The following is a 15,198-nucleotide window of genomic DNA, read 5'->3' as shown; positions in this document are numbered from 1 at the left end:
CAGGTTACAGATTCCCAAATAGCAAAGAGTGAAAAGAGTTCCAGGAGGTGGGGAAGGGAGTGAGCAAACCCCTCACCCTATTTATTAACCCCTGGTGTGCATCCCCATGAACACCATTGGGGTGGGGAGAGGTCAGACCTGAGGTCAAGCTCCCAACTGCACATATTTGTCCTCTATAGATGAAAATCATCCCCTCCATCTCACACTTTGCTCTGATTCCTACCTAGAGGTGGATTTCCATGCCCAAGAAAAGGGATGCACAGCAAGGGATGCACAGTTTGCAGCTCTGGTGTTGAAGTCATTGAGTCCCAGACTGGTTTGGGTTGGAAGAAACCTTAAAGTTCCATGAGCAGGGACACCTCCCACCAGCCCAGGTTGCTCCAAGCCCCATCCAACCTTTCCTGAGACACTGCCAGGGATGGGGCAGCCACAGCTTCTCTGGGAATCCTGGCACAGGGGCTCAGCACCCTCAAATTAAGGAATTTCTTCCCAATGTTTAACCTAAGTCTCTCCTTTTCCAGTTTAAAGTCATTCCCCTCATCCTATAACTCCATGTGCTTATCAGAAGTCCAACTTTCTAATCCCCATGTCCAAAACCTACTCAGTTTCACAGGAGTCATTTTTGCCTCTAAAAAAAGATTAATAATAATAATAATAATAATAATAATAAATTCACAGACTGGTTTGGGTTGGAAGAAACCTTAAAGTTAATCCATTCCCAACCCCTTTCCATGGGTAGGGACACCTCCCAGCAGCCCAGGTTGCTCCAAGCCCCATCCAACCTGACCTGAGACACTGCCAGGGATGGGGCAGCCACAGCTTCTCTGGGAATCCTGGCACAGGGGCTCAGCACCCCCAAATTCAAGAATTTCTTCCCAATGTTTAACCTAAGTCTCTCCATTTCCAATTTAAAGTCATTCCCCTCATCCTATAACTCCATGTCCTTGTCAAAAGTCCAACTTTCTAATCCCCGTGTCCAAAAACTACTCAGTTTTACAGATTTTATTTCAGGAACCATTTTTTCCTTTTAAAAAATTAATAATAATAATTATAATAATAATAATAGTCCCAGACTGGTTTGGGTTGGAAGAAACCTTAAAGTTAATCCAATCCCAACCCCTTTCCATGGGCAGGGACACCTCCCACCAGCCCAGGTTGCTCCAAGCCCCATCCAACCTGACCTGAGACACTGCCAGGGATGGGGCAGCCACAGCTTCTCTGGGAAACTGGGATAGGGGCTCAGCACCCTCACACCTAATTTTTGGGGGGAGTAGACAATATAAAACTTATTATTTTTTAAGATCCATGAGGAACACTTCTCCTTTCCTTAGGGGTTTGGATCAGGCTCAGAAATTCCTGTACCACTTGTCTTGTGCACAGCCATTGAATTTCTAATGGTTCTGAAGCTTTCCCATCAAAACCTCCCACTGGTCCCCCAAAAATGAAGCTCCCATCTGATCTAATGAAGGGTTTTGCCTTTCCCATTGAAGCTGGAAGTTGGGAAATAGAGCTTTGCCCTGCCAACTTTGTACAAAGTGTCCCAGCCAGGCATGGGGTGGGGATTTGAGCCAGTTCCATCCTCTTCATCTCAATATGATCCCAACATCAAGGGTGTTTGGTACTATTGAAATGCTAATATTTTGGATTGAGGGAAGCAGGCAAAGGAAAAGACTCAGCTGGAGACAAATAACTTTTTCTTTTCACCAAAAAACAAGAAAAGAACCCATTTCTCAATCTTCCACTAAAGACTATTTTTGTTTAAACCTTATTGTTTTTTTCCTGTTGGCTTTTTTCCTGCTGGTGTGTAAGAGCTGAGCCCTTTCCATAGTGGTAGTTATCAGATTTAGTTCCTCCTCAATCCTGCTGAGGAAGATTTTAAGCTAGAAATCAGTTCATTTCTTCCTAAATCTCTCTCTGGGGGAGACAATGATTAGTCCCCATGTTTCAATCCAGCTTTTTGTCAAGGAATAATTCATGTAAGGCAGATTTCTGGCATCTTTGGGGAGGAGCTGAGGTTGTTTCTGCCTCTTTTTACAGAGGCAGGTTCTCAACCCTTAGTACACATCATTTTCAAAGCTTTTCATTGCCAAGAAGGAAAATCTGAGCTTCCAAGTCAGGTCCCTTCATTAATATCTGCAAATTCATTTTCTTTTCCCTGCCATTTGAATATTCCTGTTTTTTTCTGGCCACTTGGTGTTGCATTTGGTTTCATTTTGAAGGCCAGGAGAATGGCATCACTGATGCAAGCCAGGACTTCCTCCTAAATGCCAACCTCATGGTTGCAAAGCCATAAACACCTTGTCCTTGCTCAGGAAACTTGAAATCCCCAAGAAAATAAAGATGGGAAAGAACCTTTCACTCCATGACCTGGAAGTTGGTGAGGTTGGAAAGTTGTACACCAGGCTCTGGCACTGATTTGATTGAATGGCCTCAAATTTAGCATTTTCTTCTTGTTTGGCTGCTTGATCCTGGTGCAGCTTGCTTCAAATTATCCCTGAATTCCAGGCTGAGGTAAAAAAAAAACCCAGAATAAATAAATAAATGAGCAGTGGAATCATCAGCACTATGTTTGGTTGTTCCTATCATGGCACAGGTAGATCAATATGATGTTGCTGCTCTAATATATAAAAATAGTGTATTTCTAAGCAAAAGTGTGTCTTAAGAATAGAAAAAAACAGCTTTTTGCTGGGGTTCTGAGTAATATTTTGCTTTCAATCATTAAATGTGTGTTCACCACAAGTACTGGGAGCTTTAAAGCCATTACAGGGGGGGAAATGCTTTCTGCAAGTCAGGATATATTAAAAAGTTTGGGGTTTTTTTATTATTATTAATAGAAGGAATCCACCAAAGAGGCTGGAAATGAGTTGTTTAAGTTCTAAAAATATTCCTCTTTTTCTTCCTGATGAAGGGCATAAGGTTAGCTTCCAGTTTCCATTTGGAAATAAATGCCTGGCCCATTGCTTTGTCTGGGAAAAGAGAAAGAGAAAGCAGCACCATCATTTATTTAACTGCCTAAATTACAGGCAGCAAGCTGAGTACCACATTAATGATGCTAAAAATACTCCTCTTGAGGAACAGGGTGGAAACAGGGAGATTTTACTTAGAGGAAGAACCCCCCGTGCCCCTGCTTGGCTTGGCTGGGAGCAAAAAAAAGAGGTTTTTTTTTAAAGATGTTCCTTATCTCTTTGCAGTCAGCAGACACGACTGCCCTGAGTCACACAGTGATGGGGCTGAAGCCCAACACCATGTATGAGTTCTCTGTCATGGTCACCAAAGGGAGGAGATCCAGCACCTGGAGCATGACTGCTCATGCCACCACCTACGAAGCAGGTATGGGGGCTGGAGAGGCTTGCTGGGGGGGTACTTCTTGTCCAAAGCCTTCTTCAGGGTCATCCTGACTGGATGAACCAAGAATCAAGCTGGAAAATTAACTTTATTTCTTCCTGAGTAGCAGGGAACTCATCCTGCTGGGCTCTGGTGTCCTTGGAAGGTGTTAGGAGGTGGTTGTACACGTGTGTGATTTGCCCAATAATATTCTGAGCATCTATGGCTGATGGTTTGTGTCAAGTTTATGACTTTGGGGCTTATCCACTAAATAAAAAGGACTCAGGGTGAATGGCTTTAGTAAAAACAAAGGAGTTCTGTCTAATCACACTGTTCTTGGCTCAAGGTCTGCTCAAAGATCCTGTTTGGAGCCATTTTTGAGCCTTCTGCTGGTCACCAGTGCATGAGTCCTTGGAAGGTGTTAGGAGGTGGTTGTAGACGTGTGTGGCTTGCCCAATAATATTCTGAGTATCTATGGCTGATGGTTTGAAAGAGTTTTCTTTTAAAAAGAGAGTTCTTTTAAAAGAAACTCAAGAGCAGGTGAGAACAGTTCTTATTGGAGGCCAGGATTTGACTTGAAAAGTCTTGACTTGAAAGCTTCACCTGGCTCGGTGTGGTGTTGCCTCAAGTTTATGACTTTGGGGCTTATCCACTAAATAAAAAGGACTCAGGGTGAATGGCTTTAGTAAAAACAAAGGAGTTCTATCCAATCACACTGTTCTTGGCTCAAGATCTGATCAAAAATGCTGTTTGGAGCCATTTTTGAGCCTTCTGCTGGTCACCAGTGCATGAGTCCTTGGAAGGTGTTAGGAGGTGGTTGTAGACGTGTGTGGCTTGCCCAGAAATATTCTAAGTATCTATGGCTGATGGTTTGAAAGAGTTTTCTTTAAAAAACAGAGTTCTTTTAAAAGCAACTCAAGAGCAGGTGAGAACAGTTCTTATTGGAGGTCAGGATTTGACTTGAGAAGTCTTGACTTGAAAGCTTCACCTGGCTCGGTGTGGTGTTGCCTCAAGTTTATGACTTTGGGGCTTATCCACTAAATAAAAAGGACTCAGGGTAAATTGGATGAGTAAAAAAAAAGGAGTTCTGTCTAATCACAGTGTTCTTGGCTCAAGGTCTGCCCAAAAATCCTGTTTGGAGCCATTTTTGAGCCTTCTGCTGGTCACCAGTGCATGAGTCCTTGGAAGGTGTTAGGAGGTGGTTGTACACGTGTGTGGCTTGCCCAAAAGTATTCTGAGCAACTATGGCTGATGGTTTAAAAGAGTTTTCTTTTCAAAAAAAGAGTTTTCTTTAAGAAAAGAGTTCTTTTTAAAATCAACTCAAGAGCAGGTGAGAACAGTTCTTATTGGCAGGTCAGGATTTGACTTGAAAAGTCTTGACTTGAAAGCTTCACCTGGCTCGGTGTGGTGTTGCCTCAAGTTTATGACTTTGGGGCTTATCCACTAAATAAAAAGGACTCAGGGTAAGTGGGCTGAGTGAAAAACAAAGGAGTTGTGTCTAATCACACTGTTCTTGGCTCAAAAATCCTGTTTGGAGCCATTTTTGAGCATTCTGCTGGTCACCAGTACGTGAGTCCTTGGAAGGTGTTAGGAGGTGGTTGTAGACGTGTGTGGCTTGCCCAAAAATATTCTGAGCATCTATGGCTGATGGTTTAAAAGAGTTTTCTTTAAAAAACAGAGTTCTTTTTAAAAGCAACTCAGGAGCAGGTGAGAACAGTTCTTATTGGCAGGTCAGGATTTGACTTGAAAGTCTTGACTTGAAAGCTTCACCTGGCTCGGTGTGCTGTTGCCTCAAGTTTATGACTTTGGGGCTTATCCACTAAATAAAAAGGACTCAGAGTAAATGGCTTTAGTAAAAAAAAAGGAGTTGTGTCCAATCACACTGTTCTTGGCTCAAAAATCCTGTTTGGAGCCATTTTTGAGCCTTCTGCTGGTCACCAGTGCATGAGTCCTTGGAAGGTGTTAGGAGGTGGTTGTAGACATCTGTGGCTTGCCCAAAAATATTGTGAGCATCTATGGCTGGTGGTTTAAAAGAGTTTTCTTTAAAAAACAGAGTTCTTTTTAAAAGAAACTCAGGAGCAGGTGAGAACAGTTCTTATTGGAGGTCAGGATTTGACTTGAAAGTCTTGACTTGAAAGCTTCACCTGGCTCAGTGTGGTGTTGCCTCAAGTTTATGACTTTGGGGCTTATCCACTAAATAAAAAGGACTCAAGGTAAATGGGCTGAGTGAAAAAAAAAAGGAGTTCTGTCTAATCACACTGTTCTTTGCTCAAAAATCCTGTTTGGAGCCATTTTTGAGCCTTCTGCTGGTCACCAGTGCATGAGTCCTTGGAAGGTGTTAGGAGGTGGTTGTAGACGTGTGTGGCTTGCCCAGAAATATTCTGAGTATCTATGGCTGATGGTTTAAAAGAGTTTTCTTTAAAAAACAGAGTTCTTTTTAAAAGAAACTCAGGAGCAGGTGAGAACAGTTCTTATTGGCAGGTCAGGATTGGCTTGAAAAGTCTTGACTTGAAAGCTTCACCTGGCTCGGTGTGGTATTGCCTCAAGTTTATGACTTTGGGGCTTATCCACGAAATAAAAAGGACTCAGGGTGAATGGCTTTAGTAAAAACAAAGGAGTTGTGTCTAATCAAACTGTTCTTGGCTCAAAAATCCTGTTTGGAGCCATTTTTGAGCCTTCTGCTGGTCACCAGTCCAACCCAACCTGACAGAGGTAGAAGGACTGAAAGCCTGTGAGCAAAATTAGAAAGAGGAAAAGCCATCAGACACTCAAGTGAGCAGTCATTCCAACTTGTGGTTTATTTATTTATTGGAAAGCCACACTTATCCACCCTCTGCAACATGTGGGCTTGTGTAAAGTCCCTGCTGACAGGCTGGTGAAGCATTTCTCCCAGAACTGGACACAATACTCCAGGTGCGGCCTCACCAATGCAGAATAGAGGGGGAGGAGAACCTCTCTTGACCTACTAACCACCCCCTTTCTAATGCACCCCAGGATGCCATTGGCCTTCTTGGCCACAAGGGCACATTGCTGGCTCATGGTCATCCTCTTGTCAACCAGGACCCCCAGGTCTCTTTCACCTCCACTGCTCTCCAGCAGGTCAGCCCCCAACCTATACTGGGCCATCGTGTTGTTCTTCCCCAAATGCAAAACTCTACACTTCCCCTTGTTGAATTTCATCATGTTTCTCCCTGCCCAACTCTCCAGCCTGTCCAAGTCTCTCTGAATGGCAGCACAGCCCTCTGGAAGGACAGGGAAGTGTTTGAAAGAGTCCAGCGCAGAGCTACTAAGATGATGAAGGGAGTGGAACATCTCCCTTATGAGGAAAGGCTGAGGGAGCTGGGTCTCTTTAGTTTGGAGAAAAGGAGACTGAGGGGTGACCTCATCAATGTTTTCAAACATGTAAGGGGTGAGTGTCAGGGAGATGGAGTTAGGCTCTTCTCAGTGGTGACCAGTGATAGGACAAGGGGTAATGGGTGTAAATTGGAGCACAGGAGGTTCAAGTTGAATATCCGGAAACATTTTTTTCCTGTAAGGGTGACAGAGCCCTGGAACAGGCTGCCCAGGGGGGTCGTGGAGTCTCCTTCACTGGAGACATTCAAAACCCGTCTGGACACGTTCCTATGCGATGTACTCTAGGTGGCCCTGCTCTGGCAGGGGGGGTTGGACTAGATGATCTTTTGAGGTCCCTTCCAACCCCTAGGATTCTGTGATTCTGTGTGATTCTGCTCTGCTCAGGGGTTTTATGCATCTGGATTTCATTTCCAGCCAGCAGCCCCTGCTCGTGTTACCAATCTGCTGATGAGAAATAAATAAGCAAACAAATAAACCTTGCAAGGTTTTAATTTTTCATTCTGGGGCCTAAATGCAGTCGTGATGAGAGACACCAGAGATGTGGTGTGTGTAACCTTAGCTCAGTGGCATAAAATGAGCTGAAAAGGGATGGAGAGGCAGTGATCTCTGCAGGTAAGAACCTCCTCTCCAGGCTGTAATTATTTCTTGCTCTTTTGTCTGCCTTCAGTGAAGCACAGAAGGGGAAGAGAATGCCTGGGCTTTGCTGCTGGTTCTCAAGTAGGCATTAATGGCAGCACATATCCTGCTCCCTAGGCTGCCTTTGAACAAGGCTGGGGGCTGCCAGCGAGTCTGTATTTTTTTTCAGAAGCAGCTCTTGAGCCACTGGAACTCCTGAGTAGATTTGCTTTTAAATAACTCCACTGCACCTCTGTGAGGCTGCATTCTGCAGACCTCTGCTAGATTTCCCAGCTTCTTTATGACATCCTAGATACCTTGCTGGAGGTCCTGGGCCATAAATGAGAACCTCTGTGGGTTTGCTTCAAGTAGGTTTCCTTCTGCAGCTGGGGTAGAATATGGAGTAGAGGTTGTATTTTTCCTGTGCTGGCCTTGAAAACACTCTTAGGTGCCCTGATAAATGGGTTTCTATCAGCAGGCACCAAATGAAGTCATCTGGTAAATATTGATCTGTTGGGGCTTTTTTGACAAGAAGACCACAGCACCAGCCAGTTAATTAACAAAGGGAAAATAAGAGGGGGGATAGATGTGTCCTTAGGTTTTCCCAAGTGATTGCAATGCAATTACTTGAGCTTGATGGAGCAGCTCTGTTAATTAAGGGCATCCTGCTGATCTTTCTGGCCTCTTTTGGACCCTTTCTGGGTGTTGAAATCCCCATCAGGATCCTAAAGAACCTACAGAGCAGCAGTGATACAGAACTCGCTGGAGAGGGTGATGGAGCCAAGAGCAAATTGTTATGCTCAGCACTCAAAAGCAGCTCTGGGAGCCAAGTTTTATCCCCACAGCAGTCTGGTTGATAGGAAAGGTGTTAACAGCCATTGAGGGAAACATGGAGAGCTTTGGGTTTTGTCAGGAAGAGCACAATGGACAACAGGCAGATGAATATCATCCCAGTATTGCCCGCTGGGCTCTTCCTGACAAATGGTGCCCACCCAGGGACACCACCCTGGGCCCACTGCCACTCCCGACGACACGGACGACAGCGCTGAGCATCTCCCTGCCCTGGATCTTGGCCCGTGCCCATCACAGGTCACATGGGTGACGAAGGTGCCAAGGAGGAGGCCGAGCACCATCAGCCCCATGGCCAGGGACCTGGAGAGACTGGAGAGTTGGGCTGATCCCAAGGGGATGAGGTTGAAGATTCCAAGGGCTGGGTCCTGCACTTTGGCCACAAGAAGCCCATGGGGAGCTGGAGTGAAATGAGGCAACCAGGTGCCACTAATTACCAGGTAGTGGGCATGAGCTTGTGTTAAGCCCACCTGTGCCTGATTAGGGTGGGCCCCAACTGCGCATGAGCAGGATTAGGGGGGCCAATAAAAGCTAATCAGGCACAGGTGGGCTTAACACAAGCTCATGGCCACTGCCTGGTAATTAGTGGCACCTGGTTGCCTCGTTTCACTACAGGAAGCTCCAGGCTGGGCAGGGAGTGGTTGCAGCAAGGAAGCTGGGAGTCTGGCTTGCCAGGAAGCTGAAGAGGAGGCAGCAGTGTGGCCAGGTGGGCAAGAAGGCCAATGGCATCCTGGGCTGGCTGAGGAAGAGCGTGGCCAGCAGGTCCAGGGAAGGGATTCTGCCCCTGTGCTCAGCCCTGGGGAGGCCACAGCTTGAGTCCTGTGTCCAGTTCTGGGCCCCTCAGCTCAGGAAGTTGAGGAAGGAGCTTGAGGTGCTGGAGCAGGTGCAGAGAAGAGCAAGGAGGCTGGGAAGGGATCCAGCAGAATTCCTGGGAGGAAGGAAGGGCTGAGGGAGCTGGGGGTGTTGAGGCTGGAGAAGAGGAGGCTCAGGGGAGACCTCATCACTCTCTGCAACTCCCTGAAAGGAGGTTGGAGCCAGGGGGGGGTTGGGCTCTTTTCTCAGGCAACTCTCAGCAAGACAAGAGGGCACAAAGGGTCTCAAGTTGTGCCAGGGGAGGTTTAGGTTGGAGATGAGAAAGAATTTCTTTCTGGAGAGGGTGATCAGAGCTTGGAATGGGCTGCCCAGGGAAGTGGTGGATTCTCCGTGTCTGGAGATCTTTCCAAAGAGCCTGGATGTGGCACTCAGTGCCATGGGCTGGGAACCACGGGGGGAGTGGATCAAGGGTTGGACTTGATGAGCTCTGAGCTCCCTTCCAACCCAGCCCATTCTATGATTCTATGTTGGGTGTCGGGGGGCTGTGCTACAGTTCCTCTGCCGGGCAGTGCAGCTGGGGCCGGCGCAGGGCGCCCAGCAGGCAGGACCTGTTCCTCTGGAAAGGAGTGGGAAATGATCCCTGGAAAGGATGGAAGGGAGTGGGAAATGCTTACCAAGTAGTCCCGGCCCTGTGTAAAGAATTCACATGAAGGTAAATAACTTCTGGTTGCAATTTTTTTCCATGATTTTCAGCTCCAACCTCTGCTCCCAAGGATCTGACAGTCATTACCCGGGAAGGGAAGCCCCGGGCTGTCATTGTCAGCTGGCAACCACCCCTGGAAGCCAATGGAAAAATCACTGGTAAGCATTTCCATTTTCCTGCATTTTCTCTTTATTTATTGCTCTGATAATTTCCTTGTTTGTTTGTTTGGCTGGTATTTGGTCTCACCTGATTTTATTTCCTCTTTCTCTGGGCTACATTAGGGACACTGCAAGGTCTAGAACTCAGGGGATGTAAATCTTTTATTTTAAATAACACAAGTTTTAAAAAAATGCAGCTCTCCAAGTGCAGGGTTTGTGGTACATGCTGCTCAGTGCTAATTACAAATGACTAATAAGGAGTGCTTTGTTTTGCAATAATGCACTGCATAATGTACATAATGATAGGTTGCTCAGTGCAGCACATCATGGGAGAATTTATTGGTGGGTATTTAACTTTGCAATAACAATTTAAGGCAGTGTTGATCAGGGGAAAATAAAAAAAAAAAACCATCCTTAATACTGACTGACAAGAAGGGAGCTTAATGAATGCTTCCCAATGACAGATTTTCTTTTCCAAAATCCTGCATCTCCCCATAATGCTTAATTAAGAAATCCATTACAAACCTTTCATGTTAATTTAGTTGGAGAAATCTAGCAGTGTTCTCTGAGAGATTTGGCATTGAAATGAGCATTTGAGGCTGCTGAGAGACATCTCAGAGACACAGAATTATGCAGAGAAATCTTGCTCATCTTCAAAACTCTCCACGTTAGGCTCACCTTGCTGGGAGCTTTTGGGCTCCATCAGTTCTCCAGAATATTTTCCTGGGGGAAAAACTGTACAGGGGGCACCTTTAGTGCTGGAAATCCCAGCAACCTGTTGCTGAGAAAGAGGAAAGCTTTGGAAGGATGTCCCAGAGTGTCCCATTTCAGCAGTCGTAGCTCAGCAGGGCTTGGCTGGTGCTGGGGAAATATGTTCCCAGTTTCTCTTCTCACTAAAATCAGGATATATTTCCATGCCCTGTGGTAACAGTTCCTTGGTTAGCTGGGTATAATTTCCCTCCCTGTTGCCATCAGTGTTTTACAACCCATGGCCTTGTCCAAAAGGATGAAATAGCTCAGTTTCCACTCCCTTAACACAGCCATTAGAGAGGAGAAACCATCATTCTGCTGGACAACACCCCAAAACAAGACCTAATGCTCCTCATTCCCCAGTGCCTTAAAGGCAAAATGTAATAAAAGCTTTTTCTGACTTCCAAGGCTTGAAATGACTCCGTGGCAGCAACTTTTAGGGAGTTTTTTTTCCTTGACAACAGCATTCAAACCCGAGAGCAGAATGGGTCCCCTGCCATCCATCCACCAAGTTCTTTCTTGCAGCACTTGGCTGAGCAATGACTCCCCCAGGGATGGGGTTTTTTTTTCTTTTTTTTTACTGTGTACATGGTCAAATGTTTTGTTTTGAGCAGAGGAAACAGCTCCTTGTGGAGAGAAGTGTCCCCAAAACCCACATTTCATCCTTACCAATGTGGATTTGTGTTGCTTTGAGGAACATCTTTATTTTTTACATATTTTTCCATCTTTATTCAAATGTGATTCTCAAAGGAAATGCTCTGCTAACCCCAAATAGAAACCCCATAACATAAAACAGGCAAAAAACCCCCAACAAACCCATATCCCTTCCATCCTCCCCCTGCTTCTCCATGCCTGGTGCAAACTCTTCATGTGGGATGAGCCTGGAAAAAGCCCTTTTCTTTCAGAAAACCCCAAAGGCAGCAGCAATAATAAGGCTTTCCCCAAGTTTGTAGTAACTTTGGGTCCAAGCTGAGGCTGTTGTTGCAGGTCCCCAGCTGAGGCTGGGCTGGCACAGACTTCTCAGCCTTTCTCACAGGCTTTTTTCTTCCCAAAATGTCATTCACAAAGGAATTCCTCCAAACTATTCTGATTTCCTAACACTTCTGTTCTCTAAATTCTCAGTTCTAGGCTTTACTCAGTGCTAAGTAATTCATAGAATCACAGAATCACAGAATGGGCTGGGTTGGAAGGGAGCTCAGAGCTCATCAAGTCCAACCCTTGATCCACTCCCCCCGTGGTTCCCAGCCCATGGCACTGAGTGCCACATCCAGGCTCTTTGGAAAGATCTCCAGACACGGAGAATCCACTACTTCCCTGGGCAGCCCATTCCAAGGGCTGATCACCCTCTCCAGAAAGAAATTCTTTCTCAGCTCCAACCTAAACCTCCCCTGGCACAACTTGAGACCCTTTGTGCCCTCTTGTCTTGCTGAGAGTTGCCTGGGAAAAGAGCCCAACCCCCCCCTGGCTCCAACCTCCTTTCAGGGAGTTGCAGAGAGTGATGAGGTCTCCCCTGAGCCTCCTCTTCTCCAGCCTCAACACCCCCAGCTCCCTCAGCCCTTCCTTCCTCCCAGGAATTCTGCTGGATCCCTTCCCAGCCTCCTTGCTCTTCTCTGCACCTGCTCCAGCACCTCAAGCTCCTTCCTCAACTTCCTGAGCTGAGGGGCCCAGAACTGGACACAGGACTCAAGCTGTGGCCTCCCCAGGGCTGAGCACAGGGGCAGAATCCCTTCCCTGGACCTGCTGGCCACGCTCTTCCTCAGCCAGCCCAGGATGCCATTGGCCTTCTTGGCCACCTGGCCACACTGCTGCCTCCTCTTCAGCTTCCTGCCAAGCCAGACTCCCAGCTCCCTTGCTGCAACCACTCCCTGCCCAGCCTGGAGCTCCCCAGGGGCTTCTTGTGGCCAAAGTGCAGGACCCGGCCCTTGGAATCTTCAACCTCATCCCCTTGGGATCAGCCCAACTCTCCAGTCTCTCCAGGTCCCTCTGCAGAGCCCTCCTGCCTTCCAGCTGATCCACACTTCCCCCCAGCTTAGTGTCAGCTGGGAATTTCCTGAGGATGGACTCAATGCCCTCCTCTAAATCCTCCCTCAAGATATTAAACAGCACTGGGCCCAACACTGATCCCTGGGGGACACCACTAGTGACCGGCCGCCATTTTGATGCAGCCCCGTTCAGCACCACTCTCTGGGCCCGGCCCTCCAGCCAGTTCCTAACCCAGCACAGAGTGCTCCTGGCTGAGCCATGGCCTGACAGCTTTTCCAGGAGAATCCTAGGGGAGACGGTGTCCAAGGCCTTGCTGAAGTCCAGGCAGACGACATTCACAATGGTCCATAATTAGAGCAGCACTCTTTAAGTTCATGCTAAGAATGAACATTTTGAATTCTTCATTCTTTTCCCCAAAATTTATTTTCTCCATAGCTGCCAAGAAATATTGTGAGGCTTCCTAATGCCTTTTATTTTTATTTGTGCCCTGCAACACTGAAGATTATTTGGGGTTTATGGCACCCATCAGGCTGGATTGGAGGAAAACACTTGTCCCAGCCTTTTAGGTGCTGCCTGCTTTTATATTTGTGGGATCTTTATTTCTTAGAGTGTCCCTTGATGAATACAGTGAATTGGAGTTGTGATTTTCTTCTAAAAATGTGCTTTTTCATCACGGGGAGATGTGTCACCTTCCATTTTCCAAAAACCAGGGGATTTTTAGGTGGTTTTTCTTTGAGGGAAGGGGTTTAAATTCCCTTGCAGCACTAATGGAGGGATTTGTGTTTAATTCAGCTTACATCCTCTTCTACACTTTGGAGAAGAATGCTCCCATTGATGACTGGATCATGGAATCCATCAGTGGAGACAGACTCACCCACCAGATCATGGATCTCAACCTGGACACTGTCTACTACTTCCGAATCCAAGCTCGGAATGCCAAAGGAGTTGGACCTCTCTCTGATCCCATTTTCTTCCGGACACTCAAAGGTTTGGGATTCCTGTCTTTGGGATCTTAATAATCCCACCAATTTCCTAATGCCTCAGTGGGAGCTTTGCAATGAATTCCTTGCCAGCCAGAGGAGCTTTTGCTGCTTGGAATGATTATTGGGAAATAAAAGGAGTTTATCCTGGAGGAGGTGATAAAAGTAAAGCACATAATGAGGCAGGCAGTAGGGTTTTAACTTCAGTCAGCTGGGGGAAAGCACTTTTGACACTTTCTGCCATCAATAATGAAGCTAATTGGACCTGACTGGAGCAAGGACCTTTTTCCTTTTGGATCTGGAAGAACCTGGAACTCACGGGTAGGCAGGCAAAATTCTGAGGGAAAAAATCTCAGCCAGCTTGACTTGGGGAAGGGAATTATTCCAGCTATTTTTCACTCCCTGCTATTAACAGCAGCCTAATTAATCCCTCCCCCTTAACAACCTCCATGTTTTGAGGGGTTTTTTTGGCTGGTGTTTTGATTTCAAAGGAGCAGGGAGGGATTTCTCCCTCTTCTCCCTTCCCTTCTACCTGTCGGGGTGAAGCCCCATCTTGCTCTACCCAGAAATTAGTAGTTATGAAGATGTAAGCAATCTTCCCCTGAGTGGGAAGCAGGGAGCTCTGCTCCTTCTATTTGAACTGTCACTCACTGGCTTCCACAAAGGGAGGAAATTACTTTTTAATCAAGAGGTGTAATTAATGAAAAACCTCAAATGACACAGACACCCAACCTCTTCCCGGGGAGAAGCGTGGAGGATGCAGGAGCACGTTCCCTCTGCTCCTCCTCCAGAGAAAAGCTGGGGATTTGGAGAGGAAAAATCACCTCTTGGTAGGAGGTAATTCAAAGTGGGCAGGGGCTGAGGCTGAGGAGTCATGGATGGAGGGAAATTAGGGAAATTCAGCCTCAAATCTGGGCTTGGAATTAACAGTTGGGTTTTTTTTCAATCAGTTCTAAGTCATTTTATTTAAATCTGCACAAAACTGAAGGAAAATGATTGCAGGGCAAGGGTTCCATCATCATTTGGTGGGTGAGAGTTTGTCTTTCAAGTGAATTGCTAATTATTTGTTTTGCAGGAAGGAGGGAACCCCCCATTTTCAGCCATTTCACTGCCCTTATTCCAGTCGTGTTCCCCCCACCCCTTCAGCCTGGGACTTAAAGCCTCAGCCAAGAGTTTCCAGGAAAAAAAGGAAAAATTGTTAGGAACTTCTCACCACCTGCCCAGCTTTGCAGAACTGAGTTGGCCAAGTCATCTTGCACCTGAATTATTGGGCAAATCCTGGTTATTTATTCTCCTCTGCCATGAAATGGAGGGAGATGGCACATTGAGGGTGCTTCATCTCTACCAAGTAGCTGGTGCCAACTTCATTTCATGCTCCTAGTTTTGTGCCAAGGAGATGGAGCTTATGAGACTGAGTTTAAAGGAGGCAAGGCATCAAAAACCAAAAAAAAAAACAACCCTGCAGGCTGATGAGGTCTGAAAAGATCCAGAGATTTAGTGTGGAATTAAAGCAAAAGATTAACAGAGTTGATATCACCTATTTTGTAGTGTTTATCCAAAGTAGCATGAAGCTCATTTGGGAAATGAATTCTAGATCAGAGAGGATCAAGAGATAGCAAAAAGATGAATTTCTACATTTGTCACATCTTGTAACAGCCTAATACTGAAT

The 15,198-nt window shown here is 46.2% G+C and overlaps 1 protein-coding gene across 1 annotated transcript in view; it reads left to right on the top strand.

The window, feature by feature from the left end:
• Window positions 1–15,198, top strand: part of DCC (DCC netrin 1 receptor) — a 459,073-nt gene that overhangs the window by 383,166 nt on the left and 60,709 nt on the right. Inside the window, exons 18-20 of the mRNA XM_030468363.1 lie at window positions 3,192–3,330; window positions 9,709–9,816; window positions 13,342–13,536. Of these exons, the coding sequence (XP_030324223.1) occupies window positions 3,192–3,330; window positions 9,709–9,816; window positions 13,342–13,536 (442 nt within the window). The remainder of the gene's footprint in view (window positions 1–3,191; window positions 3,331–9,708; window positions 9,817–13,341; window positions 13,537–15,198) is intronic.

The sequence above is a fragment of the Calypte anna genome, chromosome W (assembly GCF_003957555.1).
Source record: "Calypte anna isolate BGI_N300 chromosome W, bCalAnn1_v1.p, whole genome shotgun sequence".
In the NCBI taxonomy this organism is placed as follows: Eukaryota; Metazoa; Chordata; class Aves; order Apodiformes; family Trochilidae; genus Calypte; species Calypte anna.
This window is presented reverse-complemented; position numbering and strand designations above follow the sequence as displayed.